This window comes from Pteropus alecto, unplaced genomic scaffold, assembly GCF_000325575.1.
Source record: "Pteropus alecto unplaced genomic scaffold, ASM32557v1 scaffold270, whole genome shotgun sequence".
NCBI classification, from domain to species: Eukaryota; Metazoa; Chordata; class Mammalia; order Chiroptera; family Pteropodidae; genus Pteropus; species Pteropus alecto.
The window spans coordinates 282,782-303,264 of record NW_006430735.1 but is presented as its reverse complement, the minus strand read 5'-3'; the positions used below and the strand labels follow the sequence as shown (position 1 = coordinate 303,264).

The 20,483-nt window shown below is 33.1% G+C and overlaps 1 protein-coding gene across 2 annotated transcripts in view; it reads right to left on the bottom strand.

The window, feature by feature from the left end:
* Positions 1 to 20,483, bottom strand: part of ALCAM (activated leukocyte cell adhesion molecule) — a 180,783-nt gene that overhangs the window by 49,462 nt on the left and 110,838 nt on the right. For both annotated transcript variants that reach the window (XM_015595311.2, XM_025050925.1), the window contains exon 2: positions 1,732 to 1,832. In XM_015595311.2, coding sequence (XP_015450797.1) covers positions 1,732 to 1,832 — 101 coding nt within the window. The remainder of the gene's footprint in view (positions 1 to 1,731; positions 1,833 to 20,483) is intronic.

Genomic DNA, 20,483 nt, shown 5'->3' with positions numbered 1-20,483 from the left:
TCCAAAACCGCCATTTGTCGTTCAAAGTTACATACAATTAGAGCTTCTATATTATGTTTGCAAAGCAATAATGTTTTTTGAAGCACATGGTACTTCAAATGCATCTCATCAGTTTACTGATGAAGCTTTTTGCTTAATTAACAATTTAAAAACTGCCATTACTGTTCGTTTCTACTATCACTGTGCCGGTTCAGTTTAGGTAAACATTATTCCCTGGGTTATTATCAGAAATGTCTGTGATCACAGAGGTTTTCACCATCTATGTTTCATTTATTTTGGCAGTCAGCTTGATTCAACTGGTGAATTATGTGGTAGTCTCCCAGACGATAGGAATTTTAGGGGTGCAAATAGACTTTGTCCTCATGGGCCTTAACTTCATATTTCCACTTTTATAGGGAACCAGAAATAGTTTACCATGAGCAGAATAACAGGAGGAGAGCAAAGAGAAGTGCTGTGTTGCCTCATCTCTTTGCTCCGCTTTCACATGCTCCTTACACGCAGTGTGCTTCGAGCTTAGCAGCCCCACGGCCATGATAGCTTACGTTGTTCATGCAATTACTATGTGCCGAGCACTAGGCGAGTATTCTGATATGAGTTACTTTATGTAACTATACTATAAAGAAGGTAATTCTTATCTCATTTTATTGATGAGGAAATGGGGATCAATCATTATTCCATGGCGAGTATGTGGTAGAACATGCTGGTCTGACTTGAAAACCCATATTTAAAAGACTGTGTTATTCCATCCTTTGGGTGCAAACTTAAGTACATTTCTCAAAGTTTGTTCTTGTAGATGTTTGAGAGAAAAGTTGTGTAAACCTAAAAAATGAATTAAACTCAGACAATATATAATGCATCTTAATATATGAAAGGCTCTGATAAATGTAGTAAATAAAGAAACTTCAACAATTATTTGACTATCAAATTCTTTTCCCATTTAAATATCTTTTAACATTTCAAGGAGCTAGGGACAATTTGCCATTGTATTCAAGGAAACACATGTCTTCTTTAAGCTTCCAAACCACCATGAGTCTCACTGGGAAACCGTGCTGCATGGAAAATCTTTGGTTGATTTTGGTAATTAAATTGAGAAATTTTATCAGTTGATGTTACCTAACCAATCCACATCCACCTATCAGGGTATCTACCCTCCATTTCCAGATCCATCTATACCTTCATACTTGAGAAAATATGATTTTGCTATTTGCAAGAAATAGATACAATTGACAATGTTAAATAAAAAAATAACCTACCACATCAACACAGTTCTAAGACTAAATATTAAAAAAGAGCTTCTAATGCCAATGACTTAATTTCCAATGAATATCCAGGTACTCTGGCTACTGGTGTAGCTTGCCTTTGTGACAGCCACACCAGGCAGAACAGGAGTATGTAGCTGCTACCTCCCAATAAGCTCTTATCTCATACTCCACTCACTTTGCTCTAGAACTCTGCCTTTTCCTCTGCCTCTAACACTTAAGGTTGAATTTTTCAGACTAATATGATCTAAGAATTAGGTGTTTACTGGCTTCTTTTTTTTTAAATAGCATTTGTAATGTAAGACTTAGGAATTATTTTTTCGACATATTCGACATATGAATTCTACCTTCCTACCTTTGTTCCACAGTTGAGTACTGCCATTATGTTAATTTGAAATTCATACTCACTCATAAAAGAAATTATTTCAAAAACTAGAGGCAGTTACCTAAATCCAAAATAGGTCACACTTACATATTTCCATTTGCCAAACATGAGATTCTGAGGTACATCGACTCGGCAAGGCATAACAATGGTGTCTCCATATGCTGAATTCACAGTATACCATCCAAGGCCTTGAGGAAAAAAAGAGGAATGGGAGAGAGAGGAAGATTTTAAGTGTTTTCTTGCAATAACAAAGTACAGCAGTCCCCCTTATCTGCGGAGGATACGTTCCAAGACCGCCTAAACCTACAGAAAATACCAAACCCTATATTTACTAAGTTTTTTCCTGTACATATATACCTGTGATAAAGTTTAATTTGTTAACTAGGCTCAGTAAGAGAGTAACAACAATAACCAATAATAAAATAAAACAGAAGAGGATGGTACAAAATTTTATCACACTACTCAAATGGTCTCATTTAAACTTAAGAATTGTTTATTTCTGGAATTTTTCATTTAATATTTTTGGACAGCAAATGACCATGGGTAACTGAAACCTCAGAAAACAAAACTTCAGGTAAGGTGGAATTACTATAAATAACTTCAATTCAAGGTTCATGTCTTAATGGTTATTTATTATATTTTTTCTTAAATGACACACTAAAAGTATAAAGCTAGAACATGTTTGCTATTTATTGACAGCTCTTATTTAGTTACTAAGCCTTTGATTGTCACATGATTCAAATTTACAGAACTCTCCTCCTCTAACTTTGGCAAGGATTAGTTAAGTATATCTTCCAAAGGAACAAGTGAAATCTATAGGTGTATTTTCTCTATATTTCATAGGAAAAACACCACTATATTTCTCAGAAGTGTGGGACAATACAAAGATTAACATGTATTAAATTCTCAAAACTACTTTTAAATATATTTGTGTTTTTCATTTGATAATACTGTCAAATTTATCTCTGGAAAAAATTTTAAAGTATTAAAAACTAAGAACTAATAAATATAAGGCCACACCAAATTTTAATTATAAGTGGGATAATAAACATGAAAATGGCTTATTTTATAGTAGTAATGGTTAAAATACTAATTTTAATTTTAATTATACATAATAAAATATCACAATAAAAATTTATTGTATAAAAATTCTTCATAAAGTATTTGCAAAGTGATTATCCCACATTTTTGGTAGACAATCTAACTTAAACCATAATTTGCTACTAAGATACAGAAAAATTCCTGGTCTTAATTATTTATTGAGAAAACATGTAAATTATAAAAAGTTTAATTGATAAAAAGAAGCCCACAATTTTTGCATCTGTATATAACGTACTATTCAAATCTGTATATATTCACAAAATTAAAAAAAAAAATCAGACATTTAACTTAGCCATAGTATTTAGGAAACATCTCAGATATTTTTTACCTCATTTTGGTTATAATATTCTTTAAGATTAAATACTTTTATACTTAAGATGTCACAATTGGACATACATTGTGAAGGGGCTAACTTTAACTGTAGAGAAAAAATTATATTTTGTCCACCAGGTGGTGCTAAAGTGCAAAGCTAAGGCAATTTGCAACACAAATAAGACCATTTTATGACTTTCTGAAGAAACAGGGCAGTGTGAATATCATATTTCACTGTTCCCCACAAATCACAATGCAAACAAAATTTCATATTGGGATAAAAATCATTAACCTTTGTAAAGGAAAAAAAAGTAGTAAAATTCCTATTTTAGAATTCTGTTGAGGAAGCTACTTTCCTTTAAAGAAATTTTGCCCCAATGAATAAAAACGCTACAAAGAACACAAATTTTATGTATTTATGTCATATAACAATTAGTTACCAATATTTTTAACATTGTTAAAACAAAGACTATGAAGTATAAGCCATGAGATTATCACTTGCTGTTGGAGACAAGAGGTTTACTAAAATTGTTTATTAAATGTTCAGTGTTATAGTGAAAAATTACTTCAATAATTTTTAAATTGTTTAGTGTTTCCCATACTGTAACTTTAATTCCTTTTAACTTCAAACTATTGAAGAGCATAAGCCTTTAAAAAAAGAAATGATCTCTTTAGTCTTATTAAAATAAAAACTACAAAGGTTTAGATATATGGTTTCAGATATGCAAACTAAAGTTAAGAAATTGCTTTATTTCCTAATATAATACTTATTTCCCACAATTTGGCTCCTAAATCTGTAACTTTTATAGTGTGTATTTTAAGGTCTGTTCATGTGCTACACTTAGGCAGGCATGCTAAGCCAAGGAGACCACTTTGTGATTTATGTTTTGTTTTTTCATCAGTATTGCAAAGTGCTTGAGTATGTAATAATCTGGTCTATACCTTAAATTATGGCAGCACATGTATCTCTCATTCTTTCTTATCATTATAACAGCACACCTTCTTCTGACAACTGACAATGCTCAAGAAGTGAAAATAATTTAGGGTTTAGGTACCAATGAGGTGAATTCTTTGCCAGGTATACAGAGAAATAATGAAATTTATTTTCCAAAAATTCAACACTTTGCTCTTTTTTACAGATCATTTTTATTTTATCTTCCTTATAGAACTATAAGGTGGTATATACATACCATATTTTATAAAAATCTTTAAAGCTATATGAATTTCGAGTATGTAGTGTATTAACAGGATGAAAGTGAAGTTACAACAGGGAAGGAAACATATATTTATAATCTTTGTATCATCAGGAGCAAAGCCTGGCATTGAATGGGCATCTAATAAGATGATCTCTCATTTGAATGTTGTGGAGTCCTTTACATTTTGAATATCAAATTGACATTTGAAAATCAGGATGGAGTTGATAACACTGGGACTTTGAGAATTCTTATTGCTATCATATATTCAAAAGACTATTATATACTGTCTTTGGTGTGTAGAAAACATGTATTTGTGCTTGGATGGCACTCTCTTTTTTTGAAGAGAAAAACACAAAGCCGAAACATCTTTATAAGAGTTCATGGATGAAACTATAGGAGAAAAGATTCCTGCCATCCCTTTCAAGAGAAATTAAGAATTATTTGTGTTCTATGATTTGTGAATGATACTATGAAATGCCTTTTCTTCACTTGTGAAGACCATAAAGCAAAGATTTGTTTTTAAAAATATTTGAAAATTCATGCATTGGGTTTTTTCATGACAGCTTGATATCCAAAATTAGCCCAGACAGGACTCTTTAGAGAATAACAAACATAAGGAAAATACATATGACATGCGACAACGACGAGGCCAGTAGGTAAAAAAGCCAACAGTTATAGACAGAGGTTTAGGGCAGAATGAACGATAATCAGTTGGCAGCATTAGGGCCCACAATCATGATGACTTCAAAATAATTTTTAAGTTTGCTATAATCATCAAATTTCCTCTTCTTGTTAAGAGTATAGTGACTCCCAGTTTCATCTGATAGAGTAAATGCTTGAACTTCAGCTAGGGGAGAGCTAATATCTCTTATGTCCTAGGGATGAAGTGGCTACAAAGACAACTGTGATTTGGTGAAGAGTTAACATCTTGATTTCTAGAGATGTCTGTCTTTGAGATGAAATTCCAGTGAGAGCCAAAGTACCTGTCACCACAAATGATTCTGTTTATACTTTTCATAGAAGCAAGAGATTTTATCTTTGGATTTCCACGTCTGAATTAAATTTGGCTTACTAGAATTTCCCTGCAATTTTTTCCCTGTAATATTAGTTGGTTAAATTATTCATAGTTTTATAGCCTAGAGATTATTGGACCCTATTTCAAATATAGAATGCCTATGATACCATTTTTCAAAAGGTTAAATATAAAATATAGAAGGAATGTGTGTGTGCACGAGAGTGTACATGTGGTAACTGCTATAGCTATGTGTACACACATATGTCATAAGTTACTTTAAACTGGGCTAGAAACTTTCTGTATTAAATGTGTTCTAAAATCTAACATATTGTTATAAATGATTAATATTATTGTTACTATCAAAATGTCCTGATTAAAATTAAATATAAAAACATATTATAATTGAGAAGCAGTGTATAACTACTTAAGCATTTTTTAATAAGAGTTATTAATAAATATAAAGAACAACAGAACTAGAAAGGCTACATAGGAGAATTAGGTGAAAATACAGTGGGAAAAGCACAGCATAAGAAAAATCTCTTGACCAAATAATTCTGACTTATCAATATCGGGCAAATGATTATAAAATAGAAGGTAGTTTTAGTTATGCATTTTGTATAGCAAATAATTTTAAAAAGTACTGAAAAGGACTGGTAAAATTTTGAAGTTAGGTGAAAATTTCTTATTGCTAATTGAAATAATAAAAAATGTAATAATTTTGGTCATATTGGCGAGAGATACTTTTTCTGTACAAACTAATTCTTAAGGAGTATTAAATTCAGAGAAATCATTCTTTTTTGCATTGCTAACATATAGGTATTTGAGTAGAGGTAGGTTAAAATTCAGAATCTGCTACCTTATTTCAAGTAGAAGAACAAAAAATAATATAGAAAATAAGATGAAAATTAAAGTCTATTCTTACATGCTATAATTTAACATGGTTAATTATTTTTTATTGCACTGATATTTTAATAGCATTATCATTCTTAAAAGCATGTTTTTTTTTTTAACTTTGCAGCTGTTAGGTGCCATAGATGGGTTATTCGCAATTATAATTGCCTCAGAGCTTATAGGAACAAACTTCCAGTTCTACAGAAATTTTACAGAAATTTGTGCAAATGAATTGTTGGGGAGGAAGTAGGTAGAAATAAGAAGTTATCTTTAGAAGTTACTTTCATATTTATTTGACTGAATTTGACAGGTAAACATGCTGGTGTCCTTATTTGCTTTATTAATGAATTAAGATATGTGCAACTCTAACTAAAACAAGAGCTTGAAGATACTGCTGAAGGCTTCTTGGAGGAAATTCTGTGATATCAGTTTATAGCAGTGTTTCTCAGCCTCATCACTACTGACATTTTGGGCTGAATAAATCATTATGGGGGACTGTTCTGTGCTTGTTTAGCCGCATCCCTGCCTCTAACCCACTAGATGCCGATAGTATCCTACCTTACTTATGACAACAAGAAGATCTCCAGACGTGACAAACATCCTCTGGGAGGAAGATGGCCCCTCAAACTCCCATCTAGTTGAGAACCACTTGTTTAGACCTTCGACTATTGGCTTCTTTCATTCAACAGAGCTGTGGTTTCTAATAAAGGGATCTTTATTATAAAATAGAATCTTGCGTAGGACTAAATAATATCCAGTAGGACTACATATGAATGAAGGGATGAAGGCAGAAATGGCACATAACATCTAGTTATGATCAAATTCATATTTGTTTTCCTCACAAACACGTCTTATATCATATTAAACTACACAGGGGCATTGATTCCTGACTCTAGGAATTTGAGATTCAGTCTCTTCACAGAACTGTCAGAAAACATTCTGTCTTAACAAATCTACCCCATCTGCCACAATCAAGCACAAATTATACATGCTATATGTCCTTTCTAAAATATAAATATGACACATATTTTATTTAATATGATAAAATATAGTAGTTCTTCTAATAGAGAGGATGAAGTAGATGCCTTTAAAGCATCTTCTAAACCTGTGATTTTATGATTTAATAACATGAAATTATCTCACGATTCTCACCATTAAGTAAAAGTCTAAGATTTTATCAAGGTCCCATGATATATAACAAGTAAGATTGTGTGTGTGTGTGTGTGTATGTGTGTGTGTGTGTGTGTGTGTGTTACAAGGGCCTGTAATTCCCAAGAAATCCAGAAAGGATGGTAGATGGGAGAAGACATCTGATAGAATCTAATGGTATTTTGAAAAATAGAGAAAATGGGTTTCCTCCTCTTTTTTTTTTCAGTTTCCCCTAGCTGGGGGACAACTTGGGTCTTTGCTGAATCTAAAGTAGGGATACGTTTGTTTAACATTCACTTTCTGTACTGACTTACAAAGGGTCATATATTACAAAGTAGGTATTTTTTGTGTAACCCCTACAAATAAGAAAAAAACAGTAATTCTCTTTCTCCCATCAGTTTCTACAATTCTATAAATGTATTACATTATATCTTTAAATACAATGGTGAGGACATTGTGGAAAAACATTTAGAGGGACGAGGACCATCTTATGAAATTATAAAATACTGCTGGTACCCAGAAATATGTTTTAAGATATGTGGTCTTTACTCCTTTCCGAGTTTTGTTATTATCATGCTCAAAATATGTATCTTTTTTTTGAAAAGTATAGGTCCATGTAATAATTCATATTATGTCTTAGAAAGATCTATAAAAACAATATGAATTTTAAAATAGAGTATCAGTGTTTACACTACTGTGCTGAAAACTATCTTTTTAATTTACCATTTCCCGATAGCTCATTATACTATAAGTATGGAATGACCTAAGAGGCTGGAAAAGTCATAATTCTTCCCAATTAATTTTAGCTTTGACACATCTCGCCTTCGTTTTTATCATCATTCCTTAGGTTCCAGTTGAATTCATATATACCCTTTAAAGCCTACCTCAAAAATTATCTATTTATACATTCAATCATGCATCAAGTATTCATCAAGCACCTACTACAAGTACAGTGCTAGATGTTATTTGTGAAGGAAACACATAAAAAGAATATTGAGGCCTATTCTTAAAGGAACTTGATGAAATTCATATGAGCTGCTTAATAGGTTAGTTAAGTGCTGTGGTAATGCAGAGAAAGGAACCCTAACAATGAGCCTGAAGATACTGCTAAAGGCTTCTCAGAGGAAATTTCATTTATCTTGAACACTGAGTAAAGGTTTCTATAGATGGAGAGATAAGAACTATTTTGCCAGAATGTCATGGCCAGGGACAATGTAGAGGTATTGAGTGACCCTTGATCTCTTGTGGCAAACTCCCCCAGCCTTTTTTTGTTGTTATAATAATTTCTACATAGTAAATCTTTGGTTTTCATAAGGAACATGTCCTAAGACTAGCAGTTTTCCCAAATTCATAAATGCACATAATATTTCCAGAATAAAACACAATAAAGCATTAGATTTCTTTACTTTCATCACCAACAATAGCATTTGGATTCCTTTTGGGGCTATTTTAAAATTATAAGCAAAAATTCTACTTAGAAATTATGTAAAAGCAACAGAATTGATTTAAGTTGTAGATGCTTATTTTTTATTTTTTCAGAGATGTCTCATAAAATTTAAATCTGCAAATGTGCAGATTCTACTGTGCTTGTTAGAATTCTTTAACTTGGGGCCCATGAATAAACTCTATGATTCCTCTAAAGTAATTTTAAAAGCCCCAAATCTGGTATACTAAAACATTTGTTTTAATAGAAAGAGAATTCAAAGCTTTCATAGGATTGTCAAAGAGAATATTGAATAAAAAATAAAATGTTTAAGGTTTATTCTTAATTGAATAGAACTTACAGAAACATAAGTTAATGGCATCTATCAAATTTTAAAATGCTAATGATACCCTTTGATCCAGTAATTCTATCACTGGGAATCTATCCTACAAAAGTTTTTGTACAAATGCTTTATTTTGAATACTAAAAAACTGGAGCAACCTAAATGTTCATTAATATAGAAATAATAAAATAAAGTGTATGTCCACACAATGTTCTAAATGAACCTATTGAAGAAAATTGAGAGCCAAATATATTGTATTTCTTTTTCTCTATATATATTTCAGTATTTGTAATTTTTTACCAGTCACTCATTGACTACTGAGTACCTACTCTGTGTCAATTACTGTTCCAGGGAGAGAAATCCAGCAGTGATCAATCAATCAATAGACAAACCTGCTAACCCTGTTCTCCTGGATTTAAAATTCTAGACATATATATTTATTCATGTATTTAAAAGTTTAATTTCTTATCAAAAAAGGAAAAAAAATCAATTTGATTCCTCTACTATATTGTAAGCTACTTGAAAGAAAAGCTTACATTTTATTTATTTTGAAATTTGTTGCAGCACCATGAAGATTGCAGGAGCTCAATAATAATGGATAAAATAAAGCCCCAATTGCACTATACTGAAAGGAACTCTCTAAGATCATATTCTTACAGTCCATATTCTTTTTTCTGCATTTAACATTCTAGAAAACAATGCGTTATTCTTTGAAGTTCTAGGGTAGCCAGAAAGGTGGGGGTGAGGGGCACTATGGTGATTAGAAGTCAGTATCTTAAAATTGTTCAAAAAAAGCTATTTTTGCCTTAAAAACCCTCTTAATGGAGTATAACATACATGCAAAACAGTGCACAGATCTATTTATATTTGAAATGTCACTGAAAGCACCAGGCTGGAAAGTTTCTTTGGCAACTCTCCTCACATTCTTTGTTCTAGTGATGAGGCTGGGATTCCCACACGTTTGTCCCACGACTGACCTCTGAGTTTACCATGTCATCATTCTTCAGCAATGAGTTTTTGACCAGGCTGTGGGGTCTATGCCAACACGCCAAAACATGGGTCCTTTCATGGGGACAAACTTAAAACACTTCAAAACACTTCATGCTCTTTGTCTGTATGTTTCGGGGAGAGCATGGGGGCAGATAGCGAGAACATATTAAACCAAAAATTTTAAATTTTATGTGTGGAAATAACAATATTCTATATTTTATTTTAAAGTAGATTTTCATGGCAAAGGAGACTAAACGAGAGCCCGCTTAAGCATATTTTCCTTTATACCATATAGTTTGCTCATTACAAAAATTAAAAACATTTATATAATTAATTTATGTTAGCTGAAGTTCATAAAATTGACTATTGTCTACTATAATATTTTTAATTATCTAGACTGGATGCTGTATTTTTAAGATGTTCATATAAGGAGAGTCTTCCACTCGAACAATTAGTCAATACAAGGCAATACAATGAAAATAAATAAAATATTATATTCCTTCTTCCCTCCTTCAATTCAATTTCCTATATTAGTTCTTGTATTGCCTATATCCAGATCCTGAGGACTTCGATTGGGAACTAGCTTAACTAAAGAGGAAGATGGAAGACACTGATATTTAAACACTACCCGGGTTAAAATAATTTAAAGGAAAGATGAATGCATTTATGCTCCAATACTCTGAATATTTTCTCAGCATGAAAGTCCAAGTTTAACTAATTAAGAGTATCAGTTGTATTTGAATGATGAAAGATACATTTTCCTGTACATTTTGCCATAAGTTGTATTGAAATTGTCAATACAGTTCAATTATTTTCACAAGAACAATAACTGTACTGTATTCACGAAAACACTATTAACAGAAAAGCAGGCACAACCATTCACAAAAGACCTTAACTGCATCATATGAAGTAATGGAAACTTTTAGAATTGAGACTAGAATCTGCCTTCAGAAAGAATTCATAGTTATTGTGACATTATTAAAGTTGTTTTCTGCAAATAATTTAATGCCATGACAACAAAAAGACCTCTTGATTTGTAAAACTCAAAGCTGTCCTTCATAGCACTCCTGAATTCCCAAATTCCTAATAGCTTTAATATTCCTTAAAATGTCTTAGAAAAATATATCACAAAGACTTTTAGCTAATAAGATCATCACTGTTTTCACAGACAACTTCAAACAACAGCTTGTGCTAATTGTATCACTTTACCATTTAAAGTAATATTCAACAGCATTAGAGGATTTTCATTTGTAATAGACATAGTGAGTTATTGGTGATAGCAAATGAATTATTAAGGCTACTGAATGAACAGAGTAGTAGAGTTTTACTTCCGGATTGGTTGAGTGATCTTGTCCAGTATGCTCACTTCTGGTATATTCCATATCAAGCATTTAACTAGGTACCAAAAAATATTTACATACATTGAAATAGGTTTTTGCTCTTTTCTTCACATGAATCCCAATTAGCATTGCCTATGTCTCCTGAGGATATAGATTGCAGTAAAACATGGTAAGTAATAAAGATTAAAAAGACATTTAATAGGTTTTCTCACATATTCGGTAGATATTGCTGGCTAGTTCCCAAGACTGAGATTTGTGTAAATTCCATGCTTTTAATTGACAACTCCCCAGAGGTGTTGTAATATAATTTAAGGTCACAGGAAGAAAATGATAGCTCTCCATGGCATTTTCTTTTCTTTAAGAACTAAACTTAGCTTACTATAAAATCTAGTTTTCTAGTTTTGAGAAAGAATAGAAACATTTGTCTAAGATAATTTTTTGAAAGAGATTAAAACTATAGGAAAGATAAAATTTAAAAATAAAACAGTTACATACACTTAGGAAATCAGTATAATCTGTTATATGAAATCAACATCATCTTCCAGCCTTTGAGATCTTGTGTCACCTCAAAGACCAATTAAGCATGAAACACAATACCCATTGTAGTTTGTCCACACTGAGAACTCAGTGAAGTAACTATGGAATGCATAAACTTAGAGACAATTCTGTGATCTATTAATGTTAACAATAACTTTTCATATATTCCATTTTCTCTGACAGTCATTATTCTTAATTGATGAGTAGGAGGAAAAGTGGATAAGAGAACAAGCATATTTAGGAAGTCAGTGAACAGAAAGGTGATTTTATCACTTCTAAGGGTGTCAGAATGGAGAAATGTTTTAAAGATCTTGGACGTGAAGTTGCCTCTAGCTTTGAAACTTCCCTTACTCCGTAAGATTTTAACTCCAAAACTTTCATCTTATAGTCCCAGAGGCCAATCGTAACTTTAAAATGTGCCATATTTATGCTTTAATTTAAGAAATGGTTTAACACACCACAGAAGAATTTTTGGAAAACTAGCTATTATGGACAAGGTGGAAAAAGAAAACAAACTAGATAAGGAAAACAAGTTCTTACAAGGGAAAATGGCTCTTCTGTAGACTGATTACACAGGAACATGAGCATGTGGACAGTGTTATTAAACCCCACATGGGCATACCTCTCCTGAGAAAAGTACCTGCATTCAGTTGGTTTTCCATGCTTGCTAAAGTTTGTATCTTATCTCATCTGCCTCTGCTTCACATCTGCACATCCTCATTTGGGCACTGCTTAAATAAATGCTTCCTCTTTTTTATTACTCAGTGGAAAAATGTTTTTGTGAGGTTTAGTGAACATGACAGTGTACCTCATAACCCCCAGCCGCAGGGAATGTAACTGTCCAAGGAGCTGCAGCACTCTAATAGCCATCACCAGTTTGTGCTAAGGCCACACTTTCCACTAGCTGTCCCCAGCTCATGACTGAGGGCAACAGGGATATGAAGGAAGGCAAGGTTCTGGGAGGCAACAGACTCTTCTGAGTGTTGACTGTGGTCAAGGACTTGCTGACTTCCTGACAAACACTCCTTAGACTGCATGACAATCTAAGATGTGCCCATCCATCCTTCTATCCCTCAGGGTCTGATTTACATTGCAGTCTGACCATTGTCCCAGCTCACCAGTTCTCTCTTCATTTTTTTTTTTTTTCTTTAACATAGGTATTTTCCCTAATAGATCCTTGTGTGTTTAATCCACTTTGGCATCTGTTTCTTAGAGGCTCCTGACTAACATGTAGGGGAAATTAGACAGAACATAACTATATCGATCCACTGACATTAGTAGACTACTGGATTCCAGAAAATTAGGATTTCAATATGAACGTGGGGTGGGGGGAACTACATTTGGATTTAGTGAGGGATTAGGTAAATTAAAAATAAAAAATACATTTAGAGCAGTAATAGTAATAATGGACTTTTATGGTGCTTTATAGTATGCAATATTCTCTTATATACCTTGTATATTTTTGTATTTGCTCACAAAAACTCTGTATAGTAGGCAAATAGACCTATATGGTAAACAAATATTATGATACCTTATTTGACTGATAAGGCACTGTCTGCCCTGCCAAACCAAGACATTATTCCAAAATCACCAAGCCAGTATGTGGTAGAGCTGGAGCTCAAAATTAATTCTCAACTCTTGTACAATTCTCATCACTATTATATATATAGAAAATGATTACACGTTCTTATTTAATTTTATATGCTGGCTAAGTTAAGAATATGGTTTGAAAAGTATTCAAATGCTTTCCATGTTAATAGCTAAATATTTTTAAAAACTTATAGATTGGAAGTATTAGAAAGAAAATAAACTAATATATCTGATCACCTATTTCTCACTGGGAAGCTATGAAGCAATTGACATTTATTGCCAAGAATACATTGTTATGTCCATAATAGCTCATCTAATTTTCAAAATAACATAGAAAACTGTAAATAACTGAGGAGGTAGGCATCTTTCAGATAAGAAACCAGTTGTATAATAAGGCTCTTTACAGTAGACAGGGCACTCAGTTAACAGGCAGGGTAGCACTCTATCTATGCATTTCAAACACCTAGCACAGTGGAGATAATAGACTACCATGAAAAATTTATTGGATGAACAAAATGAAAGGTTGAGATTCAAATCAAATCTTTCTAATTTCAAAATCCACATCTTTTTTTTCTCTCATCAAAAATACTTCTCACAATAATAATTTTTGATTCAAAAATTTAAGTTCACACAAAAACCTGCACATGAAGGTTAAAGCAACTTTATTCATAATTGCCAAATTTTGGAAGCAACCAAGATATCCTTCAGTAAGTGAATGGATAAACCAACTGTGGTGCAGCCATACAATAGAATATTGTTCAACTCTAAATAGAAATGAGCTATCAAGCCATGAAAAGACATAAAGGAATCTTAAATGTATTCCATTATAGAGAAGGTAAAATTATGGAGATAGTAAAAAGATGCTAGGGGTTCGAGGCGAGGGAGGAATGGATAGCTGGAGTAGAAGGAATTTTTAGGGCAGTGAAATTATTCTGATACCATAATGGCAGACACAAGTCATTATACATTTGACAAAACTCATAAAATGTTAACACTAAGATAAAAACCTAATGTAAATTATAGACTCTAGTTATTAATAATAATGTATCAGTATTGACTCAACAATGATAACAATTGTACCACACTAAAGCAAGATGTTAATAATAGAAAAACTGGTGGGTGGGGACGGCTGAAGGTGAAGAGGCATATGGGAACACTACTTTCTGTTCAATTTTCCGATAAACTAAAAACAGGTTTAAAAAACTTCTTAATTAAAAAATATTGATGCCACTAGTCTCTTCAGTCTGTGGAATGCATTTTACATGTAGACAATATCATCTAAATTCCCTTGGTTATGGTGGAGGGAAGGACACAAAAATCTTCAAGGGCAAAGTTTTGCATTCATCAGCAAAAGCGATCTCAGACCAGGCAACTGACTCCCCGGGCAGATCTCAGAAGGCGCGGGCAACACCAAGACCTCTGCTGATCAGTGTCTTGGGGGGCTGTACTGCGGCTCAGCAATTGCTGTTTTATGATTGTGTTTCCCACATATCATATTTTCCAATCCCACTGAGGCGCTAACACATTTGGTTCATCTTTCCATTTAAAAGACACAATGTCTTTGATAATTTGTTCATGGTTACTGCTCAGGGAGATAATGACACTCAAAATTCTCCTAAACTGAATATAATATTACCTCTCTGGCTCTGCTATTTTTAACAGCTTTTAAAGACAATAGTGTCATCAAGGTTAAAAAAAGTTCACTGTTCCTACACATGAAAAGACTACCAGGTTACAGAGATGAGCTATAAGAGTTTCAGCTAGGTTTCAGATTGTATCATGGCTTTTGTTTAGGAATCTCATTTGAGTTCTATAGCTGAAAGTACTCCTAAAGCTTCCCCACAGGAAGTAATTAATTAAAAACACGAACACCAAATAGAAAACACTGAAATGCTTAGACTGTGTCACTGTCTAAACATTAAAGGTACTTTTCAAGTTAGTTCCCTTTTAAGAGTCCTACGAAAGTATGCAGGAAGTACATATTCTTCAACCATAATTCTACCTCTCTGAGTACCTAGGGCAGATGATAAACAACATCTCTAGAATCAACTTTACAACATTTTCTTCTTTACCTTTTCTGAATTGCAGGCAGCTTCAACATATGAATAAGATTATTTGCCTATGTTCAATCAATAACTATATATTAAATACCATCTAGATGATCGGTTTGGCTTTAGAGTTTGTTATTCAGAAATCCATTGATTCTTACCTTTAATTTTAAAAACTGAAAGCTAATCTACAAGGAAATTTTCCAATATGATACTTCACTTAACAGTCACCCAATGTAAACATATCTGGTTGATGAAAATAACTGACACACATGTACTTCAGAAAGATATCACTATGGAAGTATGCTTTCCATTCTAAAATTTGTGTCGCTATAAGACGATTTATGGTATGTATATGGGAAAGCCAGTACAATATACTGAAAAAGGAAAATGGCATGTGCCTGAAGAATAGACTATAGCATAAATATGGGTTAAACATTTACCTAATATTGTTGATGTCATCTAGAAACTCTAAAAGATATATGCTAACTATCAAGAGCCACAGAGTGCAGCTCATTAGTATCAAATAAGTGTTTTATTATTGACCTGTGCCTAATGTTCCTTAATTTTTCCTAAGAATATTTTCTACAAACTTTTGAAAATCAAATTTCCCTTAATCCGAAGATTCTATTTCATATTAATTCAAATACATTTGACGTAAAGCTATTAAGTGGCTACCATATGTCAGATACTATATTTCTGCTGGATATACAAACATACATAAGTTATCTACTCCAAAGAGATTAAAATCTAGAAAAGGTAAATGAAACAACACTAGCAGCACAACATAGCAGTTAAGGCATGGTCTCTGAACTCAGACTGCATAGGTGTGATTCAAGTCCTGCTGCTAGTAAGGTAGGTGACCTCCAGAGAGTTACTTAACCTATGTGTGCTCATGTTCCCTAACTGTTAAATGGAAGACGATAATAGTATAAAACCTACAGAGTTACTGTGAATATTAAATAATTTAAACATATATATATATATATGTTGCTTAAGAATGCTTTTTATATAAGAAGTGCTCAATAAATGTTAGCTATTATAAAAAGATGCTCAATATTACTGATGATCAGGAAACCACAAATCAAAACCACAATGAGATATCACCTCACACCTGTGAGAATGCAAATTACCAAAAATTCAAGGACATGTGTTGTCAAAGATGTGGAAGATCTTTTCACTATTGGTGGAAATGGAAATTGGTGCAGCCATTATGATAAACAGGATAGAGGCTCTCAAAAAATTAAAAAGAGAACTACCATATGATCCAGCAATCATACTTCCACCACTTCTAGGTATATATCCAAAGGAAATAAAATCACTATATTGAAGGAATATTTATGTTCTCATGATCACTGCAGCATTATTCACAGTAGCCAAGAAATACAAACCATCTAGGTGTCTGTCAATGAATGAATGAATAAAGACATACAATCACACAAACACACACACCATGAATGTTATTTTCCCTTAAAAAGAAGGAAATCCTTTCATTTACGACAACATGGATGAACCCAGGCATTATGCTGAGTGAAATAAGCTAGACACAGAAAGACAAACACTACATGATCTCACTTATAGGTGGAATCCAAAAAACAAAGTAGCCAAATTTACAGAAACAGAGAGAAGAACAGTAGTTGCCAGGGTTTGTGGCCGGAGGGCAATGGGGAAACATTGGTCAAAGGGAGCAAACCTTCACTTATAAGTTCTGAAGACCTAATGTATAATATGGTGACTGTAATTAATAATAATGTATTTTATACTTGAAATTTGCTGAGAGTAGATCTCAAGGTTCTCGTCTCCCTTACACACACACACACACACACACACACACACACACAACAGGTAACTATGTGAGGTGATAAATATGTAAATTTGCTTGAATGTGGTAATCATTTCATAATGTATATACACATCAAAACATTGCACTGTATACTTTAAATATATACAATTTTTATCTGTCAAAAATACCCTAATAAAGCTCAAAAAGTACTAGCTATTATATCTCTCTGGCTTTTATTTAGTGGAATAAAAGATTATGTGTCAGATGTTGCAGGAGCAGAGGACAGATTGATGAATAGATTGGTGAAGGCTTTACTCAAAAAGGACATTTACATTAATCTTCACAAATGAGGACTTCTTCAAGTGAAAAGAAGAATGAAGGAAACTGCACACAGAAGAAAGGCTGGGAGCAAAAGGCATGATCTTGTCTAGCCAGTATGCCTGGCATTTAGGGCATGTGAGAGGCGATGGCAGGAAGTACCCTGGGATGGAAATTTTGCAGGTGATACTTTGAAAGCCCTTAGATAATAGCTGAAAGAATTTGGACTTTGTCCTATAAGTCGTGTGGAGGCAATAAAAGGATTTTTGGTGCATTTTAAATATGGCAGTGAGGTGGTCAGATTTCTGCTATTGAAGATTATCTTCAGCAGTAGTGGGGAGGATAACCAGTGGGAGAAAGAACTAGGGGAAGGTAACCCTGTTAGAAAGCTAAAATGTTTATAAAATCATGCAATCGTAGTGAAATAAGACTTGAGAATGGAGAAGGGGAAGCACAGTGAAGAGGAGACACTTTCAAAGTGGAATCGACGTGAGTTTCAGTAAGTGTGCTGCATCATGCAACCACAAAGTTTCCATTTCGCAGCATAGCTGAGTATCTACTCATGTGAAGAATAGCTAACATTTAGTCTCTTTGGAAGCACATCATGCACTATATGTGAAATCACACACTCGTTAGGCAAATAAGAAAGCTGCCATTTTGTGTTAGCTCTTTGGAAAAGCTTGAGACTAAATAAGCAGAATAGTCCAAAGCAAATATTAACTCTGGTGGTGTTAGGTGCCTAGATTTCTAAATGTAAATTGTTAATGTAACGTGCATTTTGACTTTAACACATGCAAGCCTTTTTCAGTAAACACTACAAAAGAGAAAAATCCAAAGCTGAAACTCAAATAATCCTAAATAAATTGCTTTTTTTATTTTTCAGGCTTTATGCTTACCAATTAGAGCTTTGATAAAGAAACCACAAAAATGAAACGTAAAAGAAAAAGACCTACAATATTGCGCTTCTCAGTCACCACTATTTTTTTTTTTCCTTTTTTAGAGCAGTTTCTGAATTCTTTTGGGACTCTAGAATGTTTCTGAAAGCACTGATGAGTGGATTAAGGACCCCATGCAAAGATCTGATATAAAATACAAAGCCATTGTGCTATCATTGTTGAAACATTCCAATTCCCCAGTGACAGTGTGACCAAAGATAGTTGCCAAGGACTGTAGCTGCTAACTTCAGTTACTAGTGAATTTCAGTTTTTGACTTGATGCACAATGCCTCTCCTATACAGGAAGAGAGTGGAAGATATTACTTATATATCTTTCAAATATCTCTTTTAAAAGTTGCTGGTCACCGGGAGTTAGCAGCTTCTGGTGTTCTTGTCTTTCTTTCCCCACTGTACAAAAGAATAATTGAGCAATCTATGCTCTGGTCTACTGGGAAGTCAATCCATTCCACTAACCTGCACCTGCCTGGCTAATGGCCTTTCTCTTACTCACCAATCAGTTGCTTTTGTGTGCTCCCCTTAAATGCCCCGACTCTTGGAAATGATTTCCAAAATTATGGCCTCAAGCCCCAAGGATCACGGACTGTCATGTCTGCCAGCTCTTCATTATTAAAATGTCTGCCATTGATGTTATGCAGTAGATGATAACATATCTTTATTAAAAATTCAGCATATCAGTGCTATAACTCACAGTTGAAAGAATACTGGCATAGGGGTCCAGAGACCTGAGTTCTTGTCTCATCTTTACCTCTAGATCTTTGTAACCTTGCTTTCCGGGGCCTCAGTTTATTCATGGATAATATAACATAAAACAAGGCTTAAATATTCTAGGATTCACATTCTCCAATACGAGAAAAGCATAGAGTTAATATTCAACTGAGATTTGAAGCCATATTACGTTTGTGTCTGGATTGCAAAAAGCTTAAAAAAAAGAGAATGTCATATTTCCTATTTTCATTTTACAACTTAATTTGCTGTTGGAGGTTCCAATGAATATTTTAGTAATTTGACATTGAACAAACTTTGGTTTGGGTTTCTAAATCTATATCAATTGGTAAGTATTTTTAGATGTAACTTGAGATCCTTTTAGATTGTTTACCACTATAATTTAAGAATTATTAAAAAACAATTTATTACATTGCTTCAGTATGTAATACATTTTGAGTATTGGCATGTACAATGTTTTAGATCTCTCCAATAGTACTATCATAATAACAGCATCAATTTAGAAACAATGTTGCAAAAAATTCTGAACCAAGCCGAGAATCATTTTGTTTAAATATGAAATGTAATGAATTAATATTATTTTACCTTAATTACTTTCATTATGGATAATAAAAAATTAACATTTCAAAATTAGAGTAATAGTTCATGTATTCAAGGTTATTCAGATGTAATTTTCTAGGTAATTGAAATCTAACCCCTTATGTATCACATAGATTTTAAAATTTTAATTCTTTTAGGTAGAAACATTTGTACCACGTTGCATACTCTCCCGACTTCAGATCAAATCATGTAATTATAGCTAACATTTTACAATGTTTAAAAATGCACCTTCCAAGTACATCATTTCTTAAACCAAATATTATTCAGACTATAAAAAAATTTTTCTGTAATAACTCAGTTATTTCTATAAGCCCATACTATGCTATAACTCAGTGAGGATCTTGGGAACTATTGAGGTGATTAAACCTATTTGCCAGCCTGTTAAACAGCTCTACCCCAACAGACGTTTGAAATTTCTATGTTTTGTTTGAAAGATTTATCTTTTGTCTCACTCTTCCTGCCAGTTGTCACTCTTGCTAATGCAAACAGCTCACGTTTGCACAGTACTTCAGAGCCTACGGAGC